Source organism: Stylophora pistillata, chromosome 7, assembly GCF_964205215.1.
Source record: "Stylophora pistillata chromosome 7, jaStyPist1.2, whole genome shotgun sequence".
NCBI classification, from domain to species: Eukaryota; Metazoa; Cnidaria; class Anthozoa; order Scleractinia; family Pocilloporidae; genus Stylophora; species Stylophora pistillata.
The window spans coordinates 9,029,350-9,048,262 of NC_142525.1; the positions used below are offsets into that span (position 1 = coordinate 9,029,350).

At 38.3% G+C, this 18,913-nt stretch overlaps 1 protein-coding gene across 1 annotated transcript; it reads left to right on the forward strand.

Annotated features, from left to right (window-relative positions):
* Window positions 1-46: 46 nt before the first annotated feature.
* Window positions 47-18,531, forward strand: LOC111325506 (scavenger receptor cysteine-rich domain-containing protein DMBT1). The gene is made up of 12 exons (XM_088726330.1): window positions 47-1,074; window positions 1,465-1,772; window positions 2,998-3,112; window positions 4,106-4,219; window positions 4,452-4,805; window positions 5,255-5,890; window positions 6,075-6,148; window positions 12,471-12,776; window positions 13,884-13,998; window positions 15,158-15,271; window positions 15,596-15,946; window positions 16,922-18,531. Exons 1-12 carry the CDS (start codon window positions 1,005-1,007, stop codon window positions 17,557-17,559), a joined length of 3,195 nt encoding a protein of 1,064 aa, XP_088582456.1. The 5' UTR covers window positions 47-1,004; the 3' UTR covers window positions 17,560-18,531.
* The last annotated feature ends 382 nt before the right edge of the window (window positions 18,532-18,913 follow it).

Below are 18,913 nucleotides of genomic sequence, written 5' to 3' on the forward strand. Positions count from 1 at the left end.
AAATTAGCGGAAAATAACAAGGGCTGACTTTTAAAACCGAGGAACTCTGTTTTAGTCGAAGGCATCTTCCCTTTTCCAGAGGGTTTAAGGAGAAATTAATTTTTAAAATTTTTATGGGGTGTACCAAGTTTTTGGAGGTTGCTCTGTAAAAGTATAGCGGCAAGGAAAACTACGCCTCGAAGCAACAGGGTAGGAAATCAACCATGCCAACGACTCAAAATTCGTGTTTCCGGGGGCAAAACTTAGCGCATGTGTATACGTTATTCAGCTCTGTCGTTACCAGGTTGACTGGGTCCATTTTGCTAGCTGAGCCTTCGATCTGTGAATTAGAGGTCAGCATTTAAGATTAAAAGTACCCTTTCCAGGTTGGTCAAGGATTTGTGTAAGACTGGGGAGAGATTTTTGTCACGTTAGAAAGGGAAGACTGACTCTAATTTCAGATGATTTTAGCTAAATATACCCGTTATCCCCCACGCATCCAGTTTATGTTTTATCAGTTTAGGGATACGGGACAGCCCAGAGAAAAAAGATAATCGAGTAACAGAATACGTGAGTGCCACCTGTAATGGGGAAAAATACGGAAAAATAATATAGGAATAGACCTCTTTCTGCCCACTAATCGTAAAAAGAAAAACGGTAAAGGGGTCCAAACTAAGATAACAAATGAAAATGCCTATTCGAAACTGTTAGAGAGGTGGAAATGACAAAATGATCACAAGATCGCTGCGAAAAATGCTTGCACTAATAATGAGTCAACTTCCCTTGGCAAGCAATTTTTAGACGATGTTCAGGACTCTGATGTGGTTCTGATCATGACCGATGACTCCTCCCACAAGCTCGGTAAATAATTAATGAAGAGAAGGATATAAATATGTCAGTTTTTGTCGTCTTTGTACTAATTAAATTGATGTATTCATAGTAATTTGGCGTAAACGTGAGGCTTAATATTATCGTCGTGGACATTCTTGTTTGAATCAGTGAAAGTTCTCCGAGAGCGCATCGCAATGGATCTTGTCATTCTGAATATCACTAGCATTCTGGCTTTCTTGATTTTCTTTCCAGTGACGACGAAAGGTATAGAGTTTTCAGTTTTTCTCTCAATTGTGTTTCAAGGTCGATTCTTTGTCCTACTTTATTTTCAATGGCGTGAAGGTGCCCCATCAACCAATTTTGCACACTGATGGCGTTTGTCTTCCCATTAAAGAGAAGCAGGAAACATTTGTCTCCAGTAATGCTATTAAACAACTGTTTCAGGGTTCAACTGTTCTTTCACCTAGCGGTATGAAACACTTGGGAATATTTGGAGAGCACGTAAGAAGCTAGAGTTCCATTTGTATTCATCTTACGAATCTCTTACGCATCTTTCGAGCTCAATGAACGCCTGCTGTCAGGTGTAGCAATTGTTAATTGTTAAGATTGCTCTTGATTATTTTGCACTTTTTTTTGTCGATCATCACAAAACAGGTCAACCAAAGACTATTGGCGCACTTGGTAAAGGCATAGAGAGAAATGCTCACACTGGTGTCGCTTTTGCCAGGTTTAAAGCGCACAAACTTTCCTACCTGAATATAACAGCACTTGTGACAGACTATGTCCACAGCAGTAGAGAATGTGGACTTGCTTGTATAAACACACCCTCGTGCTTTTCTTTCAACCTGGCTGCCAACATCGATTTGAACAGGAAAATCCTATGTGAACTGCTTCGCTCGGACATCTTCAACAATTCGGACAAGCTGGTTGCCAATAGCCTCTTTCATCATTTCAGCATCTGGGTAAGAATTTTTTCCTTGGTTTTTTTCTTCTGTTTTCTTTTTTTTAAGAGATCTTTTTTCTAAAGATCGGTTTCGGAGTTCTGAGTCGATTTTTCACAGTAATTGCCTTGATGAAGCAAACCCCGGCTCGCTTTCAAAGGGAATATGAATAAAACGTCGACTTCAGCGTTTAAAGTTTGTGCAACATGTTATCGCCGGGTTTAAGCACCAAGATATATTCTCGTAATACCAAACATTTAGCTGGCTAACAAAAGTGGTGGTTACCATTCAGTAGGTCTTTTGTTTTGTTTTGTTTTGTTTCTTTTTGTGTCTTTCTTTTTTCTGACTTATATGAGGCAAGTAGGATATGAGTAAATAGGGAATCATCCTGTTTTCTAGATAACTCTCAATTCGCTTTTCAAATTACAGAGCCTTTGTTTTTCTGACTTAACTGAGGCAAGTAGGATCTGAGTAAATACGAAATCGTCCTGTTAAGACAACTCTTTACCACCAGTCAAGAGCCTTTGTTTTGGTGTTTTCCTATCTCATGTCAGAATATGGGTCTAAGCATCTTGCACTTACGGTTGCATCTTGTATAAAATGCAAATATACAATAAAGGTGATGAAAAAGAGAAAAACTCCTCATTGGTGTTCAAACGGATCACTCATGAACAGCTTGACTATTGTACATTCCTTAGGCTATTTTTCTTCATCGTATATGCTACTTCATAAAAAGCAGCGATAATCTTTTACGCTGTTTTACACTCGTGATCAGTGTCTAAGAGGCGGCTGAATTTCACTAACAATATCATGAATTTTGAAGAGCTTAAACTTTAATCAACTGACAGGTCAGTTTTAGTAGGTCACGTACCCCTCAGATGAATTGCGCTTTTCGCGCGCGCCCAACGACGCTCGGAAGTAATTTGCCAGTATCTTCCTTTCAGCGGACTAAGAGACTAAATCACGCTTCAAGAGTTGAATTTCCGACCAGTTTTTCGGTGTACTGAGAAAAAAAACACTATTTTTTTTGGTTATTTCGTGGTAAATAATGTATCAATTATTCACCTCGGTGTTAATGAAATTGTGAATATTTATTACGCCGTTTTACGTCTCGGTAAATATCCATCATTAGTCATCTCAACTTTGGTAAATAACTGTTAACTATTCTGAATCTTATCCTGTGTTAAGGTGGCGCACGCACATCACCATCTAGAGCTCCTCTGCTTTTCTTCTTTTATGTCTTTAGTCTCCATGCCTAAACAAGCCATGTCAAAACAAAGGCACCTGCCGTTCAAATTACCAGAGGAATAGTTATGTGTGTGTTTGCGCGGAGGGATACACAGGAAGTAACTGCGAAACAGGTGGGCAACGGTTTGCATTCATTATTCATTTCCATCTTTCGAATTTTTTCCTAGAACTAACTGCCATCTGATGCTACATCGTATCGCCCTCAGATTACACCAGAACTCTAAATGATATTCGATTACTGAATTCAATTTGTACAAAAGCAAAAGTCCGAGCTGCCGAACGGATACAAAATGCGGGAAAATAGGGTTAACATAATTGAAACGCCCCAAAAAATAACGGCCAGTGAAATATTTAAAGAAAAATAATAGTTTTCCAGGGAAGTTAAAACCGGAGACTTAGGACTACTTGGAAAACAAAATATTTTGAAAAACGTAACATTTTTCGCGATACAGAAAGACGGCCTGCCTCGCGCAAAAGACTTGAAACCCAAACAGGTGCACGTATTAAACATAAGATAATACAAGTTCGTCGAGCGAATAAAAAGTATATTTCTTAATCCTGCTCAAGTGTCCATAGCTATTTATTATGAGTGATGATCTTCAATATTGTTTGGAGAGTACGCATTCGAGCTAAGAATTAATTGTCCCACGGCGGAAAAGAAAACTAGCTTTTTTTCTAGAGGGTAACTATATTAAGTGACTTTGTTTTATAACTTCAGAAGATGAAAAACAGAAAAGAATTAAAAAGATGAAATAAACAAAGAAGCAAGCCCTGACACGACAACTTTCTTTTATCAAAGAAACTGTAGTTTTAGAAAACAACACCACTTGCATTTTATTTATTTTGAATAATCCCCAATTTGCATAGACCTTTCTGACCCTTTAAAAGTCATTTGATCAAACAGATGATGTTCCCTTTATGGTCACAAAAATAATGAACAAAAATTATCACCATGGAATGCTGGGGAATTATTTAAAAAGATATGGTAGACGCAATAAATTTCCTAGCCAGTGGAATCCCTAATGTGCACTATAACTTAGATCAGACCCACCAAGTTAACATTGTACAGCTATTTTAATCAATATCGCCTTTCTTGGTTCGAATAGATATCGATGATTGCGCGAACCGTCCTTGCCGTAACAATGGGACCTGCTCTGACCATGTTGGTGGCTTCAGGTGCACTTGTCCAAAAGGTTTTGGTGGGCTCCAATGTGAAATAGGTAAGCCCAGTTGATGGTTTAATCTACTGATATTTCTTAAAACAAGCATAAAACTATGCCACATGAGCTCATTCAAAGAAATCAATGACAGCATAAAGGTTGCCAAAAGATATCTTTTGCAACTCAATCGAAAGCGTAATCATGGATTAAAGAGATAATATATTTTGTTTTGTACACTGCTAATGCAATGATTATGTACTAACTTCTATTTGAATTCGTATTTGTATGGCAGTTCCCAAAGTGGAAGTCAGTCGCTCCTGCGACAAATCACCTGTCTGGCAATTCCCTAATGGGGATGTTGTCATAGAGACGAATCAGATAGGGACAAAGTACGATAACAATATGGACTGCCGTTGGAGTATATCTTCGAATGCGAGAATAGAACTCTCCTTTCTTGTTTTCGAAATGGAATCTGGGCACGATGTTGTGCAAGTTTATGACGGTGAATCATCCTCTGCTCCTCTGATTGGTCGATTTAGTGGAGCATCTATTCCTTCCCCAGAGACAAGTTCGTCCAGCAAACTTTTCCTTCAGTTTACAACCGATGTTTCGAGCACTTTTTTTGGATTTCGTGCACGTGTCCGAGGTATGATGCTTTTCTGTTGCATGTTTCATAAATCTTAAGGAAATGAGCAGAGGTAGCATGTCAAACTATTTCCAAACGTAAACAAATGAATTTCCATTCCGATCAATTGTCCAAAAACCTAAAAGTTTATTACTTAAAGACTTTTGACATCTTAGTGTGAGAATTTTGTGGAAGAAAGGTAAGTATGGAACGCTAATGATAGTGTCCATAAAAATGAAAAAGAATTCTCCCCTACAGCCTTCAGCACTTCCTCATAATAACGTCCTCGACCTATTGAAGACTTTCTCTTTTAATCTGTTCCAAAATACTTGGAAGGCAGATACTTGGATGCAATCCAACGCAGTCCCAGAATAGTTTCAACGAAATCCAAGATCGAGCAATCGAAGAATTGGTTGATAGATCAATCAAATCATAAATCATTTGATACTGAGTTTTTCTTTTGTACAAAGCTTTAGCAGATGGTGCATTGCGTATAGCTGGTACTGGTAATGATCCATTCACGGGAAGGATGGAGGTCTTTTTTAATAATCAGTGGGGCACAATTTGTGACAATGGGTGGAATATCGATGCTGGCCTGGTGGCTTGCAAGCAACTTGGCTTCGACAGTGTTTCCCAAGTCTTTAGCGGTGCCAGTCATGGCCAAGGAACCGGTCCAATATGGATAAATGACTTGGCTTGCTTTGGAAATGAGTCGTCGATATCCAGTTGTGGACACAGTGGATGGGGTAACCATGAAAACTGTACTCATAGTCAAGATGCCAGTGTAACGTGTTCATATGACTCTCTTCCAATTCGTTTGGTAAATGGTGGGGCGAGGTACGGTCGTGTTGAAGTGTTTGACGGAGGGGTCTGGGGAACAATTTGCGATGATACATGGGATATGAATGATGCAAACGTGACATGTCGGCAGCTTGGCTTCACTGGAGCTTCCTCTGTCAGCGTCAGTGCAGCAGACGGTCAAGGATCGGGTCTCATATGGAAAGATCACATAAACTGCGTGGGATCAGAGAGCTCATTACTTCAGTGTCCCTTCACCCAGGAAGGATTTAACCACTGCAATCACGGCGAAGACTCAGGCGTGCTTTGCTACTGATAAACACGAAACTTGATTTTGTTTAAGTTTTAACGCTCCTTTGCTTGAATATGAACTCGGAACCTGACATGAGCACCCAGCGTTCAGTAAATTTACGCTAGAAAGTAACTTAGACAAGTCTCAACACAAAACTTAGTGTGAAGCAGTTCAGATTTTTTTTATTATACACATTTTAGACTACCTCTTTCCAAGCTATGACTTGTTTCTTGGCAATAGATGGTGCCTTGAATTACATTTATTTAACTCCTGCGTTCGTATTTTGCCTCCTGAAAAAAAATTCTTTCAAACCATAAAATCCACACTAAACATTAAGTGCAGATACCTGACATTGTTAATGTTCAGTTTCGTTTTACATTCACGGTTTCGTCATAGTTATCATCTTTGTAGCCTCCTCGTTAAATGGTAGTGCAGCAACGACCCCGAATTAGCGAATTAGGCCTCTCTTCAAGATCATGATATATATTTCCAAGGATCGGATAGATCACTGCTCGAGTGTCCTTATGAGCGGCTCGAAAGGCGCCATTGAGGTCGCCAGGAAGACTCAGGCGTGTTCTGGTGGTATAAGTTAAACTGAACCTCGAACTTGTGCACGTTTTAATGCCATTTTGGGTAAATAAGAGCTATTACCTAACATTAACGATCAAGCGTTACGATAACTTTTCCCTCCAAATAATAATGATGCTGATGAATGAACTACCCTTTAAAACACTAGCTGAACAAGTTTTCTATTGAAATCTTTGCATACTTGGCTTTTGAATAGCTATTCTATTTCCGAAATAGATACAGATTAGTGATTAGTCACTAAATGCTTCATTGAAAATCATGCGCGATTGGCCGGGCGTATACGATTCTTGCTCGAAAATATATCATATCCATAAAAAGTTCCGATATCCGCATGATTTAAGTAGGGAAGCATGCAATATTCTTTGGTTAAGATTTTGAATTAAGTACATGCATAGTTGGTACTTATAATTGTGCATACTCTGTCAAAGGTTTAAGTTAAGAAAAAGAACTATTAACCTGCTTTCTTCCGATTAATATATGAATTTGCAACTGGTAAATCCAATCATTGTAGTTTTCTCTCTCTCTTAATATACTTCACTAACTTTCTGCCGCGTTTCTATGATTTGGTTATTTGTTTCTCGCTTTCATTGTCTCTAACGGCGCCATCTTGAATTCTATACACTTGCTTCATTGGTGGCCAGGTCGACTGGGTCCATTTTGCTAGTTGCGCGTTCGATCTGTAGTAAGAGATCAGCATTTCAAATTACAAGTAACTCGTCCATGTAAGACTGGGGAGAGATCTCTGACATGTCAGAAAAGGAAGACTGATTCTAATCATAGGTAGTATTAGCTAAATACACCTGTTTTTCGCAGCTGTGTTTAGTTTGTTTACTCCTTATATCGCGAAATTGTTATTTTTCTTGTTTTCAAATTGATACCGTTTGAAATCTTTATTGAAAACTAAATGTTGCCTTTAGAAGTTATTTACATTGTTATCTACAGAGATGGACAATAACTTCCTCTGCGATATAGCATTTTTTAACAAAGGCGGAGAACGATTGGGATAAAGAAATAGTCTTAGATATTTAGACTTAAGTAATATTACTTGAAAATGGAACGAAAAACGACACCTGTTCACATATAAAGAAACACACTACCTGTTTTCGCCTTCCAGTTTTACATAACATAAGCATATTTATGTTCTCAACCTGAGTAACGATGAGCACGTCTCAGCATCACGAAATCTCAGCTCGTCTTTATATCATCTTTGCAAATTGCAAGATTTGAAAATAAATTAACGCATTTTAGAGATATCAGTTAGAGAGGGTCATGAAAATCATGTTGACTGTAAGTTTCTACCTTTCGACTGTAAAGAAAAGAAATTATCTCTTAGCCGTCTGAATGGCCAAAATTTAGAACGTTAGACGGAAAAGCTAGAACCGCATCGAGATCTTCATAGCCAGAGCTTTAACTGATTTACATATGAAATTTGAAGGCGAATAAGTGTATGCGGGCTAAAAATTTTTTAGACTACTATCAGTCTCTCGTTTTCGGCGAAATCTGCCGCACGGGTCAAAAAATTAGATGGAAAAAAATTGAAGTTAGCGTGCGGCGGGGAGCTCTTATTTTGGCTTTTACGCTGGTGGAGCTGAATGAATCAGGCGCTCGAAAAGGCCAGTGTCTGGATCTCACTTGGCGCATACATCAGAATTAGAGCTCTCCAGCGCTCATGTCAATTTTTTTATTATTGATTTTTTTTTAATCACGCGGTGAAATTCACCGAAAAAAATTTTGAACGTTAGCCGTAAAAGCTATCACCCCTTTGACATTTTCATAACAAGAAGTTACATATCTAAATTAAAGGTGAATGAATGTATCTGGGTTGAAAATTTTAGTTTGGGTGGCTCTGAAACATTGCATCGAATTTTTGTTTTCATCGTGAGTAAGTTTTTTTTTTGCCTTCGCTTTGTACGAGGTATAACTAGATCTAATTTGTAGTCGTAACGTTTTGTATTAAAGCTGTTATACATTTAAGGAGTGTTTAGAGAGGCTCCCACACAAGTTGGTACCTTGATACGGTGGTTGACATGCTAAAGATAAATAATTTACGCGGCTGTTAATTTTGTGGTGATTTGGGACAATCCAAAGAAATATGATGATCGGGTAACAGAACACGTCAGTGCCACCTGCAAAGGGAGAAAACACAAAGAAATGATTTCATGAGAATAAAAACGGCAGAAGACTCTAAACTAAGATGTCAAGTAAATAAGAGCTTCAAAACTGCATGAGAGGTGAGCAGGACAAAACTGATCACTCAAGATCGCTATACTGCCATATTTGCCGGCATCTTCCCGAAGGAAGCTTTCTTTAAAACCATGTTGACTCCCAGGCAGCCCAAACTCACTGCTAGAAAAGCGGACGTGACTCTTACCGTGTTGCGCAACGTTTTATATCTATAAAGGTTTGTATAGTATGTTATCGGTTTGCCTTAAAAGAGAGAAAAAAATGTCTTGTTTTGATATAAAATGGACTTACCTTATTGCCTTGTTGTTTTCTTTGTTGATTCCTAGCGTCTCAGGCCAATTTAAAGTGTTTTCGGTGAGTCCCCCGCTATGTTGGTGTTCAACTGGGAACACCAACATAGCGCTAACTCACAACGATTTTTGGACTATTGTTTGGACGATTTTTTGGACGATTTTTTGGACGATTTTTTGGACGATTTTTTGGACGATTTTTTGGACGATTTTATAAGCAGGGAGGCACACCTTTAGTACTCAGGGAGGGGTGGGTGCAGTCGAAAAGTTTTGAGGGAGGGATGTACTTACAATTCAATTTGAAGTTATCCCACAATCATTCAATATTCAGGGAATGCTGAATGCAAACTTAATAGCAATTTAATGGGCAGAGGGATAAATTTCACACCTGTAATGCTGAAGGCAAACTAAAGAGGGAATTAATTTCTAATGGGCAAAGGAATAAATTTCAAACTGGGAATTCAAAATTCTGGCCTGTACTACTCCAGTTCATACACACATTAACCTTTTGCTAGTGTCTAGCTACCCGTCAACAGCGAAGTGTTTTCAAAATACTCCATACCCGGCAGTCTGAAATTATTCTAGAATTTTCACGGAAAAACTCATCCAATCCTTCTTTTAATTGTAGATCTTTGTTTAGAAATGTCAAGCGATTTTAGTTATGATTTTGGCTTTGTAGTTGAGGAAATTTTCGACCTTAGGCATACTATAAAATCTCGATGTTTCGACACTTAGAAAAAAATTCGTACTCTGATCCCAGTGTCAACTCTTAGAGAATAATTTCTACAGAAATTGAAGTGTGAACCCTGTGAGAGTATTCAATATTTGTTTAGAAATGCGAAGTGATTCTAAATAGTGTTTCGCTTTTGTTGTAGATGAATTCTCTTGGCTTCGGAATACTATAAGAACCTTGACTCACGGGCATGGTTCTTCAAAAACCTAGATACCCAGCAGTTAAAAATTCGTGAATAATCAACACATTCAATATCCGCTAAAATGCTCAGCGAAAGCTCCCGAGAGTATTTCAGCATTTCAAGCTATGGTCGGAAACACGAAGCAAGTTTTGCAATGTTTTGGTCTTGCACAAATTGTAAAAACTTTGTGTAACTCACGGGCACAATTTTTCAAAACCTACATACGTAGCAGTCAGAAATTCTTCTTGTTGTTCCACCAAAATTTTCATTTGCATCTGCTGATGTCGGTGTGAAAATAGCGAACACCCAGCCTTCAGTTAATTCAAGCTAAAAATGAACTTAGACAAGTCTTAAAACAAAACTTAGTGTGAAGCAGCTCAGATTTGTTTTAATTATTCACATTTTAGACATTGGTCATCAGGTCGACTGGGTCCATTTTGCTGGTTAAGCCTTCGATCTGTAGTACGAGGTCAGGACTTCAAATTACAAGTAACCCTTCCATGTAAAACTGGGGAAAGACCTCTGACATGTCGAAAAGGGAAGACTGATTCCAATTCTAGATAGTTTTAGCTAAATACACCTGTTTTTCGTAGCTGTGTTTAGTTTGTTTACTCCTTACATCGCAAATTTGTCATTTGTCTTGTTTTGAAATTGATACCTTTTAAGGTCTTTATTGAAAGCTAAATGTTGCCTTTAAGTTTAGAAGTTATTTACATTGTTACCCATCGAGATGGACAATAACTTCCTTTACGATAAAGTATCATTATTTAAACAGAGACGAATTACGACGGGGATAAAGAGATGGTCTAAGATAATTAAACCTGAGTAATATTAATTGAAAATGGGACGAAAAATGACACCTGCTGTCATATAATAAAACGTACTTACTGTTTTCGCCTTCCAGTTTTGCATAACATAAACATATTTATATTCTCAACATTAGCAACAATGAGCACGTTTCAGAATGGAAAAATCCCAGCTCGGCTTTATATCATCTTTGCAACTTGCGAGAATTAAATATAATTTAACGTATTTTAGAGATATCAGTTGGAGAGGTTCTTCATGGGATTAACTTTTTACTATAACGCGATGAAAACATTTTTAGCCATTAGACATAAAAAAACTGACAAATTTTAACCGTAAGTCATGAAAAAGAAGTCGACTGTAACTTTTTCCTTGCAATTGTAAAGAAAGGAAATTATCTGTTAGCCGTGAAATGGCCAAGATTTTGAACATTAGACGGAAAAGCTTGCACGCCATCAAGATCCTCGGAGCCAGAGTTTTAACTGATTTACATATTAAATTTGAAGGTGAATAAATGTGTGTGGGCTAAAATGCTTTTAGACTACGAGCAGTCTCCTTGTCTCCTTTCCGTCTGCCGAAATCTGCCGTACGAGTCGAACAAATAAAAAAAAAGAACTTTGACGTTAGCGCGCCACGGGGAGCTCTTATTTTGGCTTTTGCGCTGGGGGAACTCCATGAGTAAGACGCCCGAAAAGACCCGTGTCTGGAGCTCACGTGGCGCATGGGTCAGAATTAGAGCTCCCCGCGGCGCGCTAATGTCCAATTTTTTCCATTTACTTTTTTTTTTACTTACGCGGTGAATTTTACTGAGAAAGAAAAAGAAATTTAAAAGTTAGCCGTAAAAGCTATCACCCCTTTGACATTCTCATAACAAGAAGTTTTAATTTACATATTTAATTTAATTTGGTTTGGCTGGCTCGCAAACAGTGCATAGAATTTTCATGTTCATCGTGAGTAAGTTCTTGTTGACTTTTGGTTTGTACAAGGTATAATTAGGTTTAATTTGTAGTCGCAACGTTCTACACCAAAGCTGTCATTCAAGAAGAGTTTAGATAATTATATGGCTCCCACCCAATTTGAATTTGTCTCTTGATACAAGGTTGACATGCTAAAGATAATTGATTTACTGCTGTTAATTTCCCAGCGAGTGCAACTGAATAAAAACGTCCAGTTTGTGTTTAATTAAGTTAGTGATATGGGACTGTCCAAAGAAAAAACATTTTGGTGTTACAGAATACGTGAGCGCCACCTGCAATGGAAAATGTGAAAAACTTAAACACGAGGCATAAGTTGTTATCGTGGGCATGCTTGTTTGAATGAAAGTTCTCCAAGAGCGCATCGCAATGGATCTTAGTGTCGCTCTCAACGTCATAAGCGTTGTGGCCTTCTTAACTTTCTTTCCAATAACAACGAAAGGTAAAAACTTTTCTGTTTTTCTTTTACGCATCCTCCTTAGCTGAATTGCGATCGAGGTCGATTCCTTATCCTAGTTTTAGACAATATTACTTTCAACGGTGTGAAGGTGCTCCATTAAACAATTTTACACACTTACTGGCGGCGTTTGTTTTCCTATTAAAGAGAAGCAGAGAAAATTTCTCACCAAACATACCATAAAGCAACTTTTTCATGGCTCGAATGTTCGTCCATCCAGATATGAGGCACTTGGGAAAGTTTGAGAGCACTCTTACGCATCTTTTGAGCTCTCCAAATCAGTCAAATCTCTTACATCCTCCTAAAGCCTGCAGACGCATGAAGCAATTGTTAATTGTTAATATTGCTCTACCTTTTTACCTTTTTGTCGATCATCACAAAACAGGTCAACCAGACTATTGACGCACTTGGTAAAGGCATAGAGAGAAATGCTCACACAGGTGTCACTTTTGCCAGATTTCAAGGGCACATACTGTCCTACCTGAACATAACAGCACTTGGAGTAGACTATGTTCACAGCAGTGTGGATTGTGGACTTGCTTGTATTAGCACACCCTCGTGCCTTTCTTTCAACCTGGCTGCCGTTATCGAAATGAATAGTAAAATCCTATGTGAACTGCTTCCCTCGGACATCTTCAACAACTCGGACAAGCTGGTTGCCAATCATCTTTTTCATCATTTCAGCATCTGGGTAAGAATTTTTATCTCTTATTCATTTTAAGAGAATCGAGGATGTTTTCCTAAAGATCATGCCCAGTGTAGGAGGGCTATGTCGGATTTTCTCAGTACTGTAATCGCCTTGATTAAGAAAACCCCGGCAAGCGTTTAAAGGAACTTCTGGAAGCAAAACGTCGACGTCAGCGTTTCAAGTTTTTGCAACATGTTATCGGGTTTTAGCACCAAGATTCTCATATTACCAAAATGCACTGGTGGTTATCTTTCTCTGGGTCTTTTGTTCTGTTGTTGTTTTGCTTTTTTGTTCTCCATTTTCTTTCTTACTTAACTGAGGCAAGTAGGATCTGAGTACTATAAAGAATCGTCGTTTTGGTATAACTCTTAAGCTTCCTTTTGAATTACTGCTGTTTTCGTATAAATCGTATGCCAGAATATGTCAGTGCACGTATCTTGCAGCGATGATTGCATCTCGTAAAAAAAGCAAATATAATAGGGCTGACGAAGAAGAGCAAAATTCCCTGGTTTTAAACGGATCAGTTATGAATAAATTGACTATTTCAAGACGATATTTCCAGGCTACTTTAATTATCACAGGCTACTCCATGAGAATTACCTTCGTGACCAACGCGATGAAGCAACTGAGTCTCACAATCAATTTCATAAGTTTTGAAAAACCTAAGCTGTAGTGACTGACAGATAAATGTTCTTGACCGAAAGGGAATTTATCGAAAGAGCATGCACAGTTGAAATATACCACACAGGTGGATAGCACTTTTCGCGCGCGCTGATTGGCCAGTTCGGAAGTAATTTGTAGTCTTCTCCTCTGAGCACTCCATGAGATAAAATCGATGTCGTGAGTCAAAGTTCCAATCATTTTTTGGTTTATTGGGAGAAATAAATTTTTTTTCGGGTATTGTGTGGTGTGTGATAAATCAATTATTCACCTCAGTGATGATAAAAGTGTAAATATTTACCAAGCCGCCTTGCGGCTCGGTAAATATTCACCACTACTAACCTAACCTTTGGTAAATAACTGTTCTATCTTAAATCTTAACGTGTGTCAAGGTAGCACGCACACATCGCCCTAAAGAACTCCTCCGCTTTCCCTATTTTTGTTCTTCAGTCTCCGTGCTTAAACAAGCCATGTCAAAACAACGGCAGCTGCCGTTCAAATTACGAGAGGGACAGTTACGTGTGTGTCTGCACGGAAAAGTACACGGGAAGTAACTGCGAAACAGGTATGCATTATTCATTTCCCTCTTCCAAAGTTTTCTTTTGACTTTCTGGCATCTAATAGTGCATCACAACGCCCTGATAATGAGTGATATTCGATCGCTGAATTTATTTTGAACACACGCGAAAATGCGAACTGCCAATTTAAAAATTTAGGGTAGCCAAATTTACAAAAGCGCAACGCTTCGAAAAAATAACGGCCACTCGCATGTGTCTTTCAAAATTACTAAGGGCGCGTTCCACTTTATCAAAATTTTCGCATTGAATTTCCTAAATTTTCGCGTGTCGTATTTTTTAATTTCATGTTCCATTCCCACGCGGGCGCAATTCCTCTCAAGATTTGAAATGGAGAATCTAGGGTCACTTTTTTTAGCTTTTGAGCTATTCGATGATTGCTATTTACTCGAAGATATGCTCGAAGACAATGATGAAGTAATTATCTTAAGTGAATTTCCAAGTTTCCAGAAAAATGGACAACCTCGACAGCTTGACCAGCAGTTTCTGCTCCTTTTGAATTTGAACCCAAATTTCTAGACATTTTGGTCTAATGAAACCCGCCTTCAGAGTCCTTGTGGTATCCCATGAGATTCAACAACGCTTTACAATCAATGAGCACAAAAGGTGCCGGTTTACATATAAGAAATGCAGTTGTTTTTTTTTTTTTTCCTGGCATCTTTCATTAATAAGAAATAGCAATTTTCTAAGTTACTGACTTGTGGTGAACACTAATAATTCATGCCGCCATCTCGTACTACGTTGGGGGTATGAGTATGCATGTGCGTCCTAGGGTAAAAGATTAACTCATATTAAAACAAAACAGCACAAAAACAACAAGCAAGCCTTGACCGAAGGAGACAATTTTTTTCTTAGCAGAACTGTTAGTTTCGAAAGCAATGGTGCTTGCCTAAATTTGTTAAGAATAATACTCACTTTGCATAGCATTCCTAACTGTGTAAAAGCCACTTGATATAACAGAGGATGTCTTCTCTCAAGAGTGAAATTGTAAGGGAATAAGGAATAATCTCAGAACTACGCCAGGCAAATTCAAAGAATTATTTAAGCTGGTAAATTCCACAGTGTGCACTGGAACTTAGATCGGACTCCCTAGTTCAACATTTTACAGCCCTTTTTTTTAATCATATCACCTTTTCTTAGTTCAAATAGACATTGATGGCTGCGCGAAACATCCTTGCAGTAATAATGGAACCTGTTCTGACCATGTTGATGGCTTCAAGTGCATTTGTCCAGCAGGTTTTGAAGGATCCCGATGTGAAATAGGTGAGTTAGGTTGAATCAAGGTTAGGGGAATGGCTGGCACTTCTAAGCGCGTCCCTTGCATCGTTACGGATTCTACACTTTTCCTTTTCCGAACTCCAGCTCGACTTGGGGCCAAATAATGGATGAAGCACAAAAACTATAAGAGATGAGCTCATTAACCAAATCAATGGCTGGCCAAAAGGCCTCTTAAATATACCTTTTGTAATAAAATTGCAATCATAATCATTGATCAAAGAAACAGTACGACGTAGAAGATTTTGGTTTGTACACCGCAAATGTAATAAACTCAATTTGACCGCTGTTCATTTTTTATTCCTACGGCAGTCACAGTGGCAGTTAATCGTTCCTGTGAGAACTCAACAGTTTGGCCACTCCTTAATGGGGATGTTATCATCGAGTCGAATCAGATTGGATCTTCCTACCATGATGATATGGACTGCCACTGGAAGCTATCTTCAAATACACGAATAGAACTTGTCTTTATTCATTTCGATCTGGAAGCAAAGCACGATTATGTGGAAATTTACGACGGTGGATCACTCTCCGCTCCTTTGATTGATCGAATTAATGGATCATCCACTCCTTCCCCGGTTACAAGTTCGTCCAAAAAACTTTTCCTACGGTTTAAAACCGATCATTCAGTAATTAGAACTGGATTTCGTGCACGTTTCCGAGGTATGACGCCTTTTAATTCAGCCATTGCTTCGTAAATAAGAATAAAATGAGCATACATAGCTCTTCAGACTATTTCCAAAGGTAAAAAATGTTTCCCTTCTCGATTAATTGCCCTAAAACCAAAACCTCAGGTACGATTAATTTCCTTAGTATGTCTCAAGAATACAAGTATTAATTATCAAAGCATTTCACAAACCATTGAATTAGGAAACTCGTTTTCGGCGGATCATCTCCGTTCTCCAGAATAATGTTTTTATTCCGAAATTATCTTAATTCCGAACGAAATCTACATTATCTGATTGACCTTGGAAAAAAATGACCTGATGAGAGGACCTCGAAAATTGACCTTCGAAAAATGACCTTGTTTTACATATGTGGTAGAAAAATTCTCACGAAATCGTGAGAATATCTACACTAACACCCGTTCATTAATCCTTTTGTCCAATCTCTAACTCCGCTGTGGGCGAGTTGATCCGGTTTATCTTCTGCCAGGGTTAAAAAACTTAAGTTTTGGAAAAGCTTCAAAAATTCTAACCGTTAAGTTTCTGAGCTAAGGAACTGCTTTGGTTTATCAACGAGCAAGTAATAAACTCAATGGATCATCGACGCAGAACTGATTAAAGCTGATTTACTACTTTACGTACATCATTCCATTTGGAAGTAACTGGTGATCCTTGTAATATGAATGGTTCTATTTATGCGATTTATTTACAATCTGCACCATTTTTGTCTAAATCACATCTTTTCCCCAGCCAACGAGAAAGCTTTACTAGAATACAGCAACCGACAGCTTGAGAAACCAAACGAACTTCACGAAAACGAAAAAAAACTTTTGCAACCTTCTACAAAGCAGCTCACTGAAGGATCAAAAAAACATTAAGCACTTCCCCCTAACCAATCGGAGAGTTTATGGATGTGTTAATAAATTCATAATCATAAATTAGTTTACATATCGAGACCTCTTTTCTCTCTTAGCTTTAACAGATGGTGCACTGCGTATAGCCGGTCACAACGCATCCAGTGGAAGGATAGAAGTCTTTTTTGATAATCAGTGGGGCACAGTTTGTGACAATGGATGGGACATCGACGATGCCCTGGTGTCGTGCAAGCAAATTGGCTTCGACCGGGCTTCCCAAGCCTTTAGTGGTGCCAGTCATGGCCTAGGAATCGGTCCAATATGGATGAATGACGTAGCTTGCTTTGGAAATGAGTCTTTGATCTCCGGCTGTGGACACGGAGGATGGGGTACACATGAAAACTGTACTCATAGTCAAGATGCTAGTGTAACATGTTCATATGATTCTCTTCCAATTCGTTTGGTGAATGGTGGGGCGAGGTACGGTCGTGTTGAAGTGTTCCATAACGGGCTCTGGGGAACAATTTGCGATGTTTCATGGGATATGAATGATGCAAACGTGGCGTGTCGGCAGCTTAACTTCACCGGAGCTTCCTATGTTAACGTTAGTGCAACATACGGTCAAGGATCGGGTCCCATATGGAGAGATCGCATCAACTGCCAAGGATCAGAGAGCTCACTATTTGATTGTCCATTCACCCAGGAAGGATTTGGCTACTGCAGTCACAGCCAAGATTCAGCCGTAGTTTGTTATTAGTAAAACAAGACTTCCAACTTTTTAAAGTTTAAAACGCCCCTTTGCTTGAATAAGAGCTATGACCCAGCATAAGCGTGGTTATTCATGATCATTTACGTTTCCTAGAAAGTAACTAATATAAGCCATGTCTCAGCATATAAATTGATATAGAACAGTGCAGTTTTTTTAATAATGTAACAATTTCATAGAAGCCTTTTCCAATCTGTAACCTCTTTCCTTGAAATAGATGGTGCAAAAAGAATTGCACTGAACTCTGTTTTCTTCGTGTGCCTCTTAAAACAATTTAATGTAACCATGAGATCCAAAAGAAAAAAAGCTATATCTACATGTAAATATGCATTACGCACGATTTTACACTATTTCTTGTCCTTTTTTTTCATATTCTAGATTGCAAGGAATATTTTCCCCTTGTGATAAAAAGTAAAAAGAGTATCAAGCATTGATCGTAATAATTTTACAAATTACCAATCGATTTAATTCCGGTTAAGGATCTAATAGGGAAGATTTAATAAATTAGAACAGGCACACATTTTACAACAGAAATGCAATACACTTTTTATCACCAAACATAACGAAAAAGGTGGTTTGCATCACCAAAGGAGTAGGATTGTAACACCTTATATCGCAAAACAGTTTGTGGTTAGTAATCGTGGTAAATAACACTTGAAAAGAGAACTATAGTTGTTTGTCTTACGATGTTTCGACTGCATACTATATACAAGTCTTCTTCAGGGAATGAGTTCGATTGAGCATGCGTCACCTATATGCTGTCGTGAGAACTGGATTCGAAGATGTACTATTCACAGCCGTGGAGTTGCATTCAATCAAAGCTGAGCAAAATAAGATTGAAACAATGAACTTCAGTGATTGATATAGTTACGACGTAAGAAACAGTGTCAGATTACTATTTTAATTGTGAAAGACAGCATTTAGCAAGGTCTTTACGGAATATATGTGTTGTTTGTAAATGTATTTATGCTTAATAACTTTCTTTGTCGATTTGGAATACCTGTTTTTTTTTTTTTTTTCTTTTTTTTTATTCCGTAGTAATTAAATCATGAGAGAGATTAAGCACCACGTATTATTTTCCCGCAAACGGCAGAGAGGGTCACGTGACCTGACATTTCCCGCGTTTGCCGTTTGCCGGCCGTCGTTTCTACTCGAGGAGGACATTTTTCCCGTTCGTAGGGAACGCGAAAACGTGAGTATTTGCAACCCATTTTTACCGACTATTTCTACATTTTGATCACTTGTTTTTATAGCTAAACTTCGTTTATCATCTTACTTATATATGAACTGCTTGTAAAGCTAATAGAGTTCAAATTCAAGCGGAAAATGCATTACTTCTTTGTAT